Source organism: Mastigoproctus giganteus, chromosome 3, assembly GCF_048544385.1.
Source record: "Mastigoproctus giganteus isolate SK-2022 chromosome 3, ASM4854438v1, whole genome shotgun sequence".
In the NCBI taxonomy this organism is placed as follows: Eukaryota; Metazoa; Arthropoda; class Arachnida; order Uropygi; family Thelyphonidae; genus Mastigoproctus; species Mastigoproctus giganteus.
The window spans coordinates 50,328,149-50,345,275 of NC_143577.1; the positions used below are offsets into that span (position 1 = coordinate 50,328,149).

A 17,127-nucleotide genomic window follows, 5' to 3' on the forward strand; every position below is an offset into this window, starting at 1 on the left:
GTGAACACGCATCCCGTTTTTCGACTTGCTGTCCGCATTATGAAATGTTCTGCTTGTCTTCTGAGCACACATTTGTAATACTGACCTAGCCTGATGTAGCCGCGTGGTCAGGAATGCCAGTGCAGAAGCACACGCACTTCGAGTGGATTGTGGTTCAAGCCCGCATGACTGCTAATTACAATTAGCGATTGTATTCATGATTTTTTTTTTAAACTCTGAATTGGTGGTTGTGCCAGAATATAAACTAGAACATATTTTCTAGTTTCTTTGTTACTACAGAATCTAATTCGAATATATAAGATTAGAAGTACTACAGTTTTTCAAATCAATTTGATGGCACCACGGTTTCATACCAAATTCATCAATTCTTAAAATTTCACAAAAATATCATAGCTGGTTCTACAATTGCTGTGCAGGCGACAAAGTACACGGTTTTTTTTGGGGTACTTCACACCCAATCTCTCCTACCCACACTCATACAGCCATGGTCTGATATTAAATAATATTAATATTTTATTCTTCAAATTATATTTTGCTTAACTGAAACTCAATATTAAATTGTATAATTTTGTTTAAATTGTAACCCATCGTCTACTGTAATTAACTTTTCTTAAAATAATAATTTCTAGTACTACTTGACATATTTTATATTTGTGTCAAGATCGAATATGTATGTACAATATCGAACTCTCTCTGTTATCTGTTATGTTATGTTATTTGGTTTTTAGGAGCATTAGCAACTAAGGCCATATTGCTCCGGGATATGCGGTGGTCATTCCCTGACCTTTCCGCATCCTCCGTATTTGGTGGTGACGGGCTCGAACCCCGGTCTAATCAAGAAGCGTGTGCTATGCACTGCTGCTCCTTCCCACCTGGCTACGGAGGCGCCCTCTGTTATCTGGAAGTTCGATCCTTTATATGCATTTGTATGCCAACACCCCTCCTCATCTCTTCTATTATTTCGTTTGAGAAATTAGCTCTCAATATGCACATTTTTAATTCGCATGGCACTTTTCAGGAACACATCTACCACGTAAACTGGAAAATGACTTTATGTGTACGTTGAAACGTTTCATCTTAATTTTATAAGATATGAAAGCTTTAATCGCTTTAATAGCTCAAATATTTCTAGTTTTCTAAGCAATGCAGACAGGCTGCCAGAGCAGGTCATGGAGTATTGTCAATGATATACAGGAATTTTGCTATTAGAGAAAAGGAGGTGATTATCCCTTTGTATAAGGCCATGGTCAGGCCATGTCTTGAGTACGTGTCTAAAGGCCTCATTTTAGGAAGGAGGTAGAGTTGCTTGAGCGTGTACAGAGAAGGGCAACAAGATTGGTGAAGGGAACGAAGCGGTCCTCTTACCAAGAAAGGCTAAATTCTGCAAATTGCAGCAGCTGGAGACTAGGCACCTGCGAGGTGATCTGATTGAGGTATATAAGGCCTTGAATGGGTTGAGCACGCTGAATTCTGATGGGATTCTTCCGCTTGCTCAGATTACGAGCTGAGGGAGCATAAATTCAAATTGAGGAGAGACAGTTGTAGAATAGATGTGCGAAAATTTGCCTTTAGCCAGCGGGCGGTTAATTGCTGGAACAAACTTCCATCTGTCGTTGTGGAAGTTGATAGCTTAAATATAAATTCAAGGAGGAACTGGACAAACTTTTAGAGGGAATGGACGTGTGAAATTGTTTTTTTTTTTTTTTTCCGGCTGATGCTACATAAGCTCATATGCTTGCTTTCTTGCGTCACATGCCTCCATTACTACTACTATAAACGATACTGATGATATAAACACAAACTTTCGTAACCTAACATGCTCCTTATAACGTTTACCACGTTATGCCGCTTTGGATCCAAAAAGATCTGGTTATTTTATACAAAGATAAAAATTATCCTAGGCATTATTATTAGTCTTAAAACGAATAAAATATCTGCAGTAATTATAATATCAGCATATAAACAAACCCATAGGCACACAACTATAAAATTTACAACTAAAATAATTTTAAAATATAAAACACTTCAGAAATTTATTTAGCTCTAGACGTGATTAAACATTAAATTAGTTGATTTAGATTTAAATCTCTAGCAAGGGGGTGTAAAAAAAAAATAATTTAAACATCACGAAATAGGTTAATCATTACAGTTTGTGAAGCATTATGAGTAATATAAAATTCAATGACCAAAAATGAAAAATTTATTTCGGTTATAATTTGTCATAAAGACTGGGCAAACGACTATATGCTCTGCCTTGTAAAAATAGCTACATAACTACTCACTTTATCCCTTTGCATATCTTTATAAATTTAAAAATGAAATTTATCCTTGGCATTAAGTTTTAAAATTTTTTTTCCGATATTAAGGTTTAAAATTATTGAATCTTTCTTTAATTCCAGAATAACCCGAAATATTTTGTTCACGGTGTCTTTGTGAGAAATAGTGAAATCCACGCATGCTCAGAAAGGCAAATTACCGTTAACTGGTCAACAATGTCATTTCATAGCCTTCATAACAAAAATTCATATTTATTAGAAAATAAAATGATTTGCATAACTTGATTCCATTTAAAACTATTTTTATTTCTTAAATATCTATTTGCACATAGAAACAGAAGAGCTAATTTTATAAAAACTTCTGTTTAGATTTCCACGCCCACATTATTCGCCCGCGCAACAAACAAGATATTTTTTTGCATTTTAGGAAAATTTTCAGGTTAAACCGGCATAGTGAATATTAATATGACTTTAAGGGCTGTTGCAATAATTCTTGATGGCTTCATTTTTCTTATAAATTTCAAATAATATGAATACTAATTTTTTATCGCATACATCTCGCACCTGCTCTTCAATTTTTTTTTCTCTAATCCATTTATGACCTAAGTGCCCTCTTGCGGTTTAATAAGCAACCTTGTCCTACATCACATGATGTTTCGTTTACTGAATGAAAGTGTATTATGAGGAGTAAAGTGGAGCATGTGTTAGCAGTGACCCACTAAACTAGCTGCCAACATACGCGTCTGCAGAGCTCTCTGCCAAGCAGGATAGTGGGTCAAAATTTGCATCAAATCTGGGTCACAACGCGATTCTACTTTCGGTCTCGAAAACTGATGTGTGTACTGCAACGGGCGTGGTCACTTTCACTATTACTACGCAGTAAATGAAACGTTTCTTTTCAGTACATAACTAAAATTTAGATTAAAAGTTATAATAACCCGTGTACCACTTAAAGGAACAATCCAGCAACTGTCTTCAGTCCTTGTGCTTTCATAGATACGAGTCTTATCAGAAACTCTTTAGCAATTTCGTACGATGAACTGTTCGTCTGCTCACGTGAACAAATATCGGTCGTAGGAGCCACCACTGCAAACTGATATCGGCTGCAAGCGAGTCGAGAGTATATAATAAATTATATCTACAAAGACCTATATTTATATACATTTAATATTAGTTGCGTGCATGAAAGAAAATGTTCGAAATATTTCTCTTCGTACAATAAATGCTAGGCAGACGATTAATATCGCAAAAAATATTTCTCATCGTCTGCTTATATATTTAGCGTTTTTATTTTTTTATATTTATAGACGCAGTTTATCTATGTAATTCGTTCATGGTTATTTTATATATTACGTGATATGTAGGTCAATGGCCCGGATGACTGGGTAGACATTTATTTTAAAATTAGATAATGTAAATTAAAACTAATACTAGAGATCTACACTCAGTAAAAGCAAAGGCTGATATGTTTATAAATACATGTTATACGTTTTGCTTTTTTCTATTTGATTAAGGCAAAAACAAACTAATTCTTCAAGATAAATACACAAAGATACATACAGAGGTAGAGACAATAATTGTCGTTAATAATAACTGAAATACGTGAATTTAAAGCTAGTATATATTAATTTTATTTGTCTGATGCTAACAATATATTTTTTGAATTTCTTTCCTTCCCACCTCACCCGGAATTTTTTTTCCACCCCTTTTCATATCACTACTAATTTGGCAATAGGTTTAAATGGTTCTATACAGCTCAGATGTTAAATAATCCTTCTGTGTCCCTTTTGACGTTCCAGTGAAAGTGTGTCATGACCTAAATATTTAATATATTCAACGCCACATGGAGCTCAGTGGAACTAGAGTACAGTACTAGTGGAAGAAACTCCAGACAGCAGGCTAGAGATAACACACCATTTATAATTAATGAAATGAGGTGAAAGTGTTTAGGTTTTAATACCAAATGCTAGCTCGGTTGTCTACGCATTCCACGTATGAGTGGTGTTTAAAGTTTTCCGCGCCATTTGCACACTTCAAACGTTTTCACTTTTCGCACACGTGACCTGAGGGTTATACAATGTATTTCGATTAAAACAAACATTAATAAATAGCTTGAAAAACATCATTTTGTAACCCACTGTCGTTTAAAGATTATTAGTAAACATCGAAATAATTTGATTTTAGTGTTAATCCAAAACCTTTTCACCAGCAACATTATTAAAAATACATACCTTCAAGCTTCATCCCAACATCCAGGCACTTCTGAAACCTACAATAAGGACACCTTTTACGTTGACTCTTGTCAATGTGGCAGTTTCTGTCCGCCACACAAGTATACACTTTTTTATTTTGAACAGTACGCTTGAAGAAACCTTTACATGATTCGCAAGTCAAAAGACCATAATGATAGCCAGAAACTCTATCACCACATACGGGACACAATTCTTCTATTCCTTCCTTAGTGTCTGGAGGATCGTGATAGTCAAGGGTGGGATTCGGTATCGGAGGGGGTGTTGATATCCCCATCATTGTAGACAGAGAGGAGAAAAAACAGGGATCCATCAGATGCGCTGTGGACATCTCGTGCTAAACAAAACTCGCACTACGTCTAATATCGGATTAATGTTAGTCAAATAGGCTTTATAGAAAGTATCATGGTGGCAAAGAGTACTCCGGCAAAAGCAAAACACACCGACCACGTGTTCTACAAGGCATACACACAACACCGCCAGCCACGCTGGAGAACACTGTACAGTATTTCCGTAGAAAACAATTTCTCTTCTCACCAGGGAGCGGGCTGATAAACCGACGATGCAGAGTAACGCGGGGACACGGTACACCAGTAGTTCGTAACTAGGTCTCTGCGGAAAGAGTGAAAGTTGTGTCAGCGGAACGAACGGCTGGAACGAGTGGCGGCCAACCCCTTTCAGTAACCTATACTAGTAGTGGGTCTATGTCAGCTCAGCTAGAACCTAGTGACCCACAAACGGTGCGTTTTTCTGGCCAATCACAACAGGCCGTACACACTACCTATACAGCAGAGACGGGAAGAAAGTGAAAGTTCTACAAAAAAGGGGACTGCGATTTGTTGAGTGTCCACAGATAATAGAAAAAGTTAACAAGTCTATTTCTGGATTTGCACGCTATCTGCGACTCCTTACAAATCGCCATACTCTCTTTACGAATTAAGTTCACACCAAAACCTACATTTTTATCTGGACCACCCCTTAAGCTGTCGATGGCGATTTCTCCGTGTAGCTAGTGATAAGCGTAAACGGGTTTTATAGCTGTAGGTGTGACGGTTGCTTACATTTTGTAATGACTTCATCTCCTAGTGATTGGGGGTAGGGGTTAGGGTGAGGGGGGTTCGAAACCTGTGGTGTTTTAAATATGTCTACTCTTTGTGGATGCCAAACTGTATTGTTGTAATTCAGTTGTCTCATGGTAGCCTTTAATAGCTAAAATACTTCTTTTTTTAAACGCTACGATTTGAAAAAGAATTCAGATATTTTTTACAGGGAAAGTCGAGAATTCCAGAATGGTTCCGTGGGCCCCTTTTGCTGACGAAGAAATGGATTTTGGATGTAAGTAAATGCAGAAAAATAATTTATTGGCAAAAGATCTGGCGAATTTGTGACTGCCTAGTGGGAGTTTGGTTCTTCATTGAGACACGGGCCCTTCGGTGATAAGGTGGCTCTAAATTTTACTTATTAAACGAAAGTATAGTTTTGTTTTTTAAGTGTTCTGAAGTTTCTTGCTTTTAACTTTTCTTATTGTATGATGATCATGGCACAGACATTGCATTTTTATTAAAATATCAGGTGAGGAAATTTTTTCTGATCACTAAACTTATTTTTAAAGTTTATGTGCGCTGTTCAGATGACAAAGAGCCTTATTCCACTTTCTTTCTTTTATTTTATTTTTTTTACACACAAAAATAGTTACAACGTCCAGCATCATGCCATATCCACTGTATTTCAATCAGTACTGGAAGAGAAATAAAGATTATTTCGATCAGTACTTGAAGATATATAAAGTTTTTTTTTTTTAAACCAATATTCTTTATAAAATGAGCTTTAGCTTTATATAAGTTATATGAGGAGTTCTCAGGTGTAGATCACGAGCCTCGTGTTGGTCGTGAGCATCTTCGAGAGGAGGTCACAAAATTTTTTAAAAGTTTGCCTCAGGTTTTAAATTCGATTTTTTTTTTTTTTTTTTTTTGTTTATCTCCCATGAAACGGTTTTATTTTATAAAGTTACAAGGTTCTATCATTGTTTTATATGATATATAAAATTTAATTATTACAAGTAAATTGTAACCACCGTATTATTTATTTCTTGCTAAACTCTAAACCAAATGAATTCATTAGTTTTAAGAACAGGGGTCACAGTATCACTGTAGGTATTAATTGCAAAGAATTTTCGCTGCTATTTAGCAAGTGAAACGGGTTAACGAGATTAAAACATTAAGATTAAAAGAAGCTATTATCCTATGTGAGGCGAGCATTCACAGCCAGGTTGAGTCTGATGACGTCATACCTGGAATGCATTATCAAAAATACCTTGGTGGTTTGCCCATTTTCACACGGTTCCAGAAAAAAACTTTACAGATCAATGTAAAACTGCTCGCTGGAATCTCCAAAGGACTGCATTTTCATGTGAGGATGTCAATATGAAAGCTTCCTGGAAATTAAAACTCATAGTTTTTGTGAAAACAAGAAAGCTTTCCAGGTATTTTTGATAATCATTCCAAGAATGTATCCACGCTTAAAGAGCTCTGCTAATCTTAGCTGTGAACGTTCACCTTTACGTAGTACAACATCTCTTAATCCTGAATTTTTTAAAATCTGTTAATGGATTTCGCTTCTTAAATAACACCGAAACCACTACATGATGCTTAACTAGATAAACCTTTTTGATATATCACACTTACGCAGTAAATAATCAGATAAAGTGCGATAAAAACATACACATATAATAATATGAATTAGATACAGGGGTATCTAATCTGTTACTCAGATACAGGGGTCCCCGGTATCTGAGTATTCATTATCCGAGGCCCAGCAGTTCGAGGATTTGAAAAATTTTAAAAGGTTGCAAGGAAGGCCTACGGTGTCCTATCGATGATGCATCGAACAATTGCTAGTAGAGATAAGTACGTCTTAATCCCATTGTATATGACTATTGTTGGACCACACTTAGAATCCTGTGTTCAGGTATGGAGACCGCTCCATATTGGAAAGACATTGTGCGTCTTGAAAGGGTTCAGAGACGGGTAACTCGCCTGGTGAGATCGGCAAAAGGGCGTCCATATGAGGAAAGACTTCGAATATGACTGGATTGCAGGAAGCTGGATTATTTGGCTACCATTAGGGCAAGAAGCGAGTTTTCTACTCTTAGCCTGTTCAAAATCTAGTTTGGGCTGATTAATAACTGCTTTATAATTGTTGCGAGCTTTGATGTAGGCAGAAAATGAAACTGAAGAATTGGAAACAAGCCAATTACGATATGCAACATGTCTTCTCTTGAACAGCCTTAGCACATTTATTGGAAAACCAAAGTTTAGATAAAGGACGAGATTTTAAAATGGAGTGTGGAAGTTTTATTTTAGCCAGCGAGTTATGAATTACTGGAATAAGTTGCCTGCATGGGTGGTAGAGGCTGACATTTTGGGGAAATTCAAAGGTGAGCTGGATAATTTATTAATTATTATTATTATTTTATTCTTATCATTTTATTTTATTTACTTATTTGTTATTTATTATTTTATTATTTTATTTATTTATTATAATTATTATTTTATTTATTTGTTTATTTTTATTTATTTATTATTATTATTATTTATTTATTATTATTTTATTTATTTATTTATTATTATTTTATTTATTTATTTATTATTATTTTATTTATTTATTATTATTATTATTTTATTTATTTATTATTATATTGTTATTTTATTTATTTATTATTATATTGTTATTTTATTTATTTATTTATTTATTTTTATTTTTTTATTATTATTATTTTATTTATTTATTTTTATTTATTTTTTATTATTATTTTATTTATTTATTTATTATTATTTTATTTTTTTATTATTATTATTATTTTTTTTTTTTTTTTTTGGCTGGTGCAGCATAAACCATGGGCTTCCTTGCGCCATGTCGCCATTGCTAATACTAATTAAAGAATTAAAGCTTTTTTCCATTGAGAAAATTAACCAACACTTGAATATTTTTTGGAAGAATGATCTTCTTCATGATCGTGCAACAAAAGTTAAGCGCGAAGTTAAAGACATAACTAAATGCTACGACACAATTTTATCTGAAAAAATACTGCAAAAAAAAAACACGAACAACTCCGGATTCATTCTTTATTCGTACAACTGAAAAATAGTGTAACTTCAATAAACTTTAGCCGACCGGGCTAGCCGAGTGGGTAAAGTACCTGCCCGGCAACCCAAAGGTCGCGGGTTCGATTCCCGCCTCGGGCTTGGATCAAAGTACTGCAAAAAACCTTGGGAGGTGCAATATGGCCACAGAAGCCGATGCGCTACCAAATCAAAAAAAAAAAAAAAAAAACTTTACTCAACCTTACATTGTGCAACATATCATAATAAAAAATGTCTAATAAAATAATTTTCTCATTTTTCAGTTTCTTCATTCATTTCTTTACTATGTACAAGTACATAATAAACGTTATTATATAATATCGGTGTAGATACACCAAAGATACTCTGTTATCCACATACTATCCCTATTAGGAAAGCAAAAAAGAAAAGTGAAAGTAGGAGAAGAAGAGGAAGAAATACCGTCGAAAGAAAAAAAGGGATAGTTACTGCCACTCACTGACTGAACTAAATCACAAATCCCCCGAATAGGCAACGCTTCTCCATCCTTCACAACGAGTTACCATGTATTGCACTGTCACGATTAAGTAACGCTTCACTAATAGGGAAGACTGTTGTTACTTATTCTCGGTGGGCACCCGGACGGTACCGTTTCAAAGCTAGTTGGGTTTTCATTGGCTTTTCACCCACCGATGAAAAGCCAACTAGCTTTGAAACGGTGTCGTCTGTGTGGGTGCCCACCGAGAATAAGTAAGAACAGTCTTCTATATTAGTGAAGCGTTACTTATTCGAGGTAGTGCAATACATGGACATCTCGTGAAGGATGAGCACAATATGAGATACAGATGAAATGATGCCTTTCAGTTTTTCTTTAAGAGTTGTCTATGGTGTATATACACCTATATTATATAGATATAGAATCTTAAACTCTTAAAATATTATGCCTGTTTCATTTATTTAAATAATAAACATTACGAAAATTTGGTCCCCATTTTAAGTGGATTCGTTTTAAGTGGAATTTGCTGGAACCAGTTATCCTCGGATAACGATAACACACTCTTAAAATGACTGGGTTCGATTCCCATGAGGACTGGAGAAACTTTTATAAACTTCAATCGAGAGTCAGTTTTTCTCCCTTACAGAAACTTAGATTTTTCAACCGGTACACAGGTAAACCAACCACAGAATACACACAGTTTACTAACACACTGACGCCTCATGGCGTCAGCTGATTTGGCGTTTAATCAAAGCAAAAAGCGGATCCCTGCCACGAACAACTCGTTCCAGCTTTCCACAGATTCCTCAATCGGTTAAGATGCGATTACTGAGTAGGTAGATGAAGAATGCTTAAGACGCTCCTACAACCATTCTCGAGTAATCCGTGCCTTGTGCTATGGCGCATTATCCTGCTAGAAGAAACCGTTACCAGATGGTCAAATTGTGAGCATAAAGGAATGTCACTGGTCGGTAACAATACTGAAGGAGTCTGTGGTCAGGGATGGATTTAAACTTGCTGTGGCCCTAAGCTATTAAATGTATGAGGCCCTTCTCTCTTACTGTTCATCTGTGGTAATATTAAAGATGAATTTCTTAAGATAGAACGAGGCCCCTTGTAATGTGAGGCCCTAAGTTGTAGCTTGTTTAGCTTATATGTAAATCTGGCCCTTCCTGTGGTATTCAGACGTTGCTTCACGGGTATCAGGGGAACTAGCTTTTGAGCTACAGAAACACTCCCCACACCATCACCAGCCTGCGGTGTTTGGTCTTTCATTCATATTGCTATTGCCCTACCCTTATCCTGCAGTCAGTATGAAACAACTGGAACCGGGATTCATCAGACCAGGCGACTCTTTTTCGCTCCTCAAATGCCCACTGTTGTTGTTCGTGTATACACTGTGTTCTTAATTGCTTGTTTTAGCTGACAGGAGAGGAACCCATCGACGTTGTCTGCTGTTATATTCCACTCGTGATGGGTCTCGATGCACTGTGCATTCCGATGACTACTTACTTTATATACTTGCACACGACTGTTGTATGGAGCTGATGGATCATCTGTTAAATTGCACAATTCTTTTCGCCCTCCGTTAGCCTCTCACCGCTCTCATTAAGCTATCTCCGGCAACAGGACTGCTATTGGCTGGATGTTTTCTCCTCGTTGAACCATTCTCGGTAGAGACACTAGATGCCTTGGACGATGAGAATGTACCTAATAATTTGGCCACTCAGTGCATATAAAGGAGGGGACCATATTCGTATCTTGCCTAAGGCAGCAATATTAGTGGATTTAGTCTATTTTTGGGCTAATCTGCCAATTAAACTGAGGAGACTGTGACAAGGAGTACCATGTTTTATGTCTAAGTATACAAGGTTATCAAAAAAAAAATCAAAATTTTGCACTTCGGGTTTTTTTCTGTAGGAGAACTATTGTTGCCTAATTTTCAGGTTTCGCCCAACTATTTACTTTGTCAATCGAAATTCAGGAACCTTTCTTGTCGGTACAATTCTGGAGTAGAAAGATGGTATAGTAAAGGAAGTTAAAAACATACTGGATTTAATGCTGCAACTTCTGTCTTCAACTGGATGTAGTACTTCTTGAATAATGAACAGAAAGGCACTGATCACAAACAGCGAAATGATTTTGGAACATCGTGAAAATATAGGGCTATATCATAGTTGCGGGTGACAAAGGCTGAAACAACCATATTCCAGAGTGTATGGCAACTTTTGTTTTCAGATCCAAATTAATGGTAATTTTTTGCACAATTTCTCCTAAAAAATTTTTCCATAAAAAGTTTTATTATACAGGGTGTCCACATGAAACCTTTACAAACTGAAATATATATAACCTTTGAAACGTATATTTTATGTATTTTAAGATGGTTTTTTCATATCGTTAAATAGCCGAAAAGTTTATTTCAATAGTAATATTTTTTTTTTATTGAGATAAAAGTGTATCGCGGTTTATTGAGACCAAATCAGACAGTTCTGATTTGGTTTCAATGAACAGTCAATTACGTTTAGATGTACAGAATAATTTCGGACACAATACTAAAGAAAACCATCGATACGGACCTCTTTAGGCTCTACCCCTGGCGAAGCTGCGTTTTGGCTTCAGAGATGGTTGTCTCTTATTGCTAGAGTTGCCATGTCAAGGGTATGCCTCATCTGTCCACACCCAAGCCATGGCGGTCCAGCATTCTAATGCACCAATTTAAGGAAAAGTAACGACTACGTGCTCAATTCAAAAGATTGCCCTCAGAAAGATCATACTCAGTATACTCAATAGCGGCGGACATAGGGGAGACCCTGGAAGCCGCCAGTAACATACAAAATTACTTTGCAGTGTACTCAATAGCCAGAAATCCAGAAATCAAGAAGTAGGCTATCAACTCGTTCATTGAGAAGAGGGTAGCCTGTGGCCAGCGATCCTGGTCGGCCAATCACATCCGGTCGACAGAATCGTTAGACCTGGCCAAATAGTGGGATTATGTAACCAGGTTCTTCAAAACAGACAGTGGAGCTGCGGACTTCCCCTGGAACAGTGCCCACTACGACATAACTAATCTCACTAACGTGATGCGTGGCGAAGAGGAGCTAATCAAGGCCATCAACGCCTTGTCCGATAAGAAAACGATGGAAAGTGACTCTATTCCCACCTTTTGCCTTAAAGTCGCCTCCTACTTCATCAGCGATGAGCTGACGAAGTTGTATAACAGAATTTTACAACAGGGAATCGTCCCAACCGCTTGGCTGAATTATAGAGTCGTCCTAGTTCCAAAGGTGCAAATTCCGACCTCAACTGCTGACTATAGGCCTATTTCAACCCCCCCCCCCCAGTTTTCTCAAATCCCAAGAGAAGTGCATGTTCAAAATGGTTGCCAATTAGATCCTTTCCAAAAGACCGCAGCATACACATTACGCATTCTCACAAAGATCACCAATAACATGCATACAGGCTCTGAATTTGAAAACCTTTCAAGCCTGGAAGCAAGACTGTGTTCTACACGCTGTTTTTCTGGATCTGAAAGCAGCCTTTGACTCAGTGCAAGTTAAGCCTCTTATGTGCCTCCTGGACAACTACTACGGTTTCACAGGTAATGTCTCGAAACTCCTCCGAAATCTAATAACCAAGAGGTTTCTTACCTTCCAGCAAGGGAATAACTGCATCACAAAACAGGTGGAAGTCGGTATACTCCAAGGGGGATCGTTGTCGGCACTGCTATTTTCAGCGATATTTATTCTGCTAATGAATGAGATACCTGTGTTTATAGCCTAAGCCGACGATATTGTATGTTACCTCTCAAGCCTTCTAACACCTCACCAGACCAGGCAAAGGAATGGGCAGGAGCAACAGTGCGTAGCACTCACTTCTTGATTAGACCGGGGTTCGAGCCCGTGACCACCAAATACGGAGGATGCGGACAGGTCAGGGAATGACCACCGCATATCCCTGGAGCAATATGGCCTTAGTTGCTAATGCTCCTAAAAACGAAATAAACAACAACAACAAGGCAAAGGAATTATCGAAGTCTGTTATCCTGAACAGATATCTGTCCTCTTTCTGTGAATACGTCGCCTATTTTGGGCTTAAACTAAACCCTGAAAAATCTAAATAAATCATAATCAGACTTCAATCCAGCAGCCTCTCTGCAGCACTCCATTGCGGAGCATGTTCTCATCTCCACTCATCACGTAAAATTCTAAGGGGTGGTAATGGACGAAAACTTAATGTATAAGGAACAAATCCAGCAACTGCGTTCTAGAGCATTACGGACTTTCTGAGGCATTAAACTCGATCTCTGTAGAGCGTACAACAAGGAAACAGCCAGAAAATTTCTCCTCTATTGCGTTAGTTCTATCATCAGTTATGGTATAAAGTTTGGTCCGCTGCTCCTATGTCCAGTCTGAAAATGCTCTGGGGTATAGAATTCTGGGTCCTAAAGTGGGCCAACAATTGGGCTCACCTACCCTATACAACATCAAAATCACAACTTTGCATAAATCTCAGATACACCCCAGCCCAGTACTTGGCATATGCGAGGAAGCTCAGCTGCTCTCGACTTCATCAGCATATGGGAAATCGTAGGATAGAAAATCCCAGGTAGAGCCCTCAGGACAACGAATTCCTAAAAAGTGTGATGTTTCCTGATAATGCTACCATTTTGTGTCTCACAGAGAGACAATCGCCACAGCCTTTGGACTAAGGCTCCAGAAATACTGACGTCGTTCGAGAAATGAAACTCGACAGCCCAAAGGTACAGGTAATTTGGAAAATCATGAATGACCATGTGGTGGAGCCATTTTTCTTTCATGAAAAATACATACCATTAACAGAAAAAATTACCTACAGATGTTGCAGAATCGCGAAATTTCTCAGTTGTCTAACCTCGATGAGGAGCACTTCCAGCTGATATTTTCAGCTGGAAGTGCTCCTCATTGCAACGGGGAAAGGAGACTCAAGATTACCTTGATGCAGAATTGCAACAATAGATGCAATAGTTAGCAATACTAATACTAATAAAATTAATACGAACCTCGTTTACTTATCAGTTAATTAAGTTAACCAAGTAGTGGAACAGAAGAATGTCAAATATAAGAAAAATCAAGTGACCATTTAAAAAGCAATTTATTTTCTAAAAGGAAATGATGCAGGTTCTAAAAAGTTGTAGAATTAAAAAATATAATTTTTTCTTCTCTATTAATATATAGTTAGAAACAAACATTTCTCTGTAAATAAAACCGATTCATAAATATTTTTTACATCATGTATGACGTCATGGTTCCCTAAAGCGTGCCATACTTCCCTATTGTTTCCTGCGTTTTAAAAATAGCAAAATTTTGCACCATGTTGTGAATACTAATGGTTTGAGTCAAAATTCCTTTTTGGATCTTTTTATTTTTACTATAAAAAACGATTTTGATTTGTTTTCTAAAATTCAAGCTGCCCTTGACTAATACTTTAATTATAAATTCGCATTATATATCTTAGCTTCTTTACCTTGTATTTTATTTTATTTGTGAAAGCGAAAGTAGTTATCATGATTTACAATAAATTTTAATAATTAACTGCTCGATAAAATTAAGAGAACAAAATGTTTTTCATGAATATTTTATTGTGAACAGAGTTCGAAGGCGAATATTTGAATATTTGATATATAGGCATCCTGGCATGCAAATTCCAGGATGCACACGCAATTTACAGACATAATACACATGGGTAGTTGAATTAACGTGCTGGGTAACTATTAAATAGTTTTTTTTTTTTTTTTATGGAAGCAGTTTCAGGAGACAGGAACCATTACAAGAAGAGCTGGCCAAGGTCGCCCGAGGACTACGTCAACTATCAGGCTCTAAAAACAAGATGGAACCTTACGATGTCCTGTCATCAACTGTCTCTTGCTAAGGCAACGATGAAAATATTTCCAACCGGACTGTGTTAAGAAGGCTCAATCCAAGTGGACTCTACGCAAAGAAGCCAGTGGTTTGTATTCCATTAACCACCAAATCACCTCAGGACTCATCGAAACTGGCGCCATGAACGTGTGACTTGGAGCCCTGAAAAACGGAGTACAGTCCTGTTACTGATGAGTCCCGTTTTAGGTTAAAAATAGATTCTAGACGTTATTTTATCGGGAGACAACGAAGAATGCGGTACCATCCCTCTAACCTCAGCGAAAGGTACTCTTACGGTGGAGGTGGTGTTCTCAGTGGGGCAGAATAATGATCAATGGCTGTACCCCTCTTTCGCAGAGGTATCTAGAACAGATCCTCGAACCCTATGTGCGACTTTTTAGGGTACCGTTGGCCCAGATTTTCTTTTGATGTACGACAACGCCACTGCACATAGAGCTCATGTGGGGGAGTTCTATGTGCAGTGGCGTGCGATCGAACCGAATGGGATGCCCTTGGGCGTCGCATTGCACGCCGACAGCCAACTCCTCGGTCATTTGGTGAGAAAGGTCTGCGCTGGTGGAAGAATGGGATTTGTTGCCACAGAATCTTATAGAAACCCTTGTATCAAGCATGGTTCACCGCTGTCAGGGCTGTCTAACTGTTAGAGAGGACCATACACCGTACTGATATCATATGATCGTATTTTCGAGCATCTTGTATCGGCTTCGGCGTAATGTGACCACTTCTGCTCCTAGTTGTAAGTTGTAAGCTTCTGCTCCTAGTTGTAAGTTGTAAGCTTCTGCTCCTAGTTGTAAGTTGTAAGCTTCTGCTCCTAGTTGTAAGCTTTAGTTGTAATTTTTCTTGGGTTTGATTCTGCTATAACGCCTTCTTCCAACTTGGTTTTGCTCGTTAATGTGTCTTTTGTTGAGCTCTGTGACTGCTGGTGGATTGCTGTTCCTTGAACTATTTATCTTTTGGAGATTACGGGCGATGATCAGTGTCTAGGATGTGATGCTCATCTGTGAACAGTGTCTCTTCATCGATTTCAGTTGTCGCCTGCTTGTTCAGATCGTTGTGCTGTAGCTGAGTTCGGGGTGACCATTGCACAGTATAGTTGATTAGTCATGTGCTAATTGAATTAATTATTATGTACAATGTTTCATGTATATAAGAATATTGTTAATATTTGTATATTGTACCATGTCTACAACGAATTTGCCATATTTTTTGGCTAGGGGCCACTTTTATTCAATATATTAAAAAAAATAAAGGGAAAAAATGAATGTGAAATGTGACCTTTTTGGTAATTCTTATACAATAAGGTTGGATTCTATCCTTATCATTAAGTCAACAACACAGTATAATAAACATAAGCAATAATCAGTAAAACATTTGAAAGTAATAAATCGAGATTTTACAAAAACATTCGTTATATAGTGCAAAGATGTAGCTTGAGTTCGAATCCCGTCGATGATGGGAGGAATTTTTATTGGCTTTTTCCACAACCTGGCTGAATTAGTCAGTATGAGGAAAGGGTAGCATGGTTTTTTCTCCCGGAAACTCGGGTTTTTCGCCCAACAAACAGAAAATCGACCTCAGCACTCACGCAATTTACAGACAATATACACGGAGCAATATGGCCTTCGTCGTTGATGCTCCTTAAACCCTACAACAACAACAACAACAGCCATTCACGAACTGTCGATCAGCGTAGACAAGGTAACAATTACAAGTTGTACATTCTCCATTTTTCGATCCATTAGAAACCATATTATTTTCTTTGAAGGAAATTACTGTATATTCATTTTAGGCAGTTACATAAATGGTTTTCCTCTTTTTCGCTGTTTTACTAACGTTTCTTGTTTTTTGATAATTTGTAGCGTCAAAATGTAAACAGATTTCCTTCCCGGAATTCAACAATAGCAAAGTGAACTACACCGCTTCAAGGAAGCATTTGTTTAGTTGGACCTGAAGCTAAAAATGTTTCTCAAATACTCCAAAGTGGAGCCTACCAAATCGAAAATAATTCGAAATCCATCCACGATTAAACGATTTTTTCTAGGGTTTTTAGCAAGCAGTTAATTAATGACGGTTTTACCAAAACTTTAT

At 37.2% G+C, this 17,127-nt stretch overlaps 1 protein-coding gene across 1 annotated transcript in view; it reads right to left on the reverse strand.

Moving 5' to 3' along the window:
• LOC150087946 (nuclear hormone receptor FTZ-F1-like) overlaps positions 1 to 5,203 on the reverse strand; it is a 171,829-nt gene extending 166,626 nt beyond the window's left edge. The window contains exon 1 of the mRNA XM_090369285.1: positions 4,508 to 5,203. Within this exon, the coding sequence (XP_090225411.1) occupies positions 4,508 to 4,856 (349 nt within the window). The 5' untranslated portion in view covers positions 4,857 to 5,203. The remainder of the gene's footprint in view (positions 1 to 4,507) is intronic.
• Between the last annotated feature and the right edge of the window lie 11,924 nt (positions 5,204 to 17,127).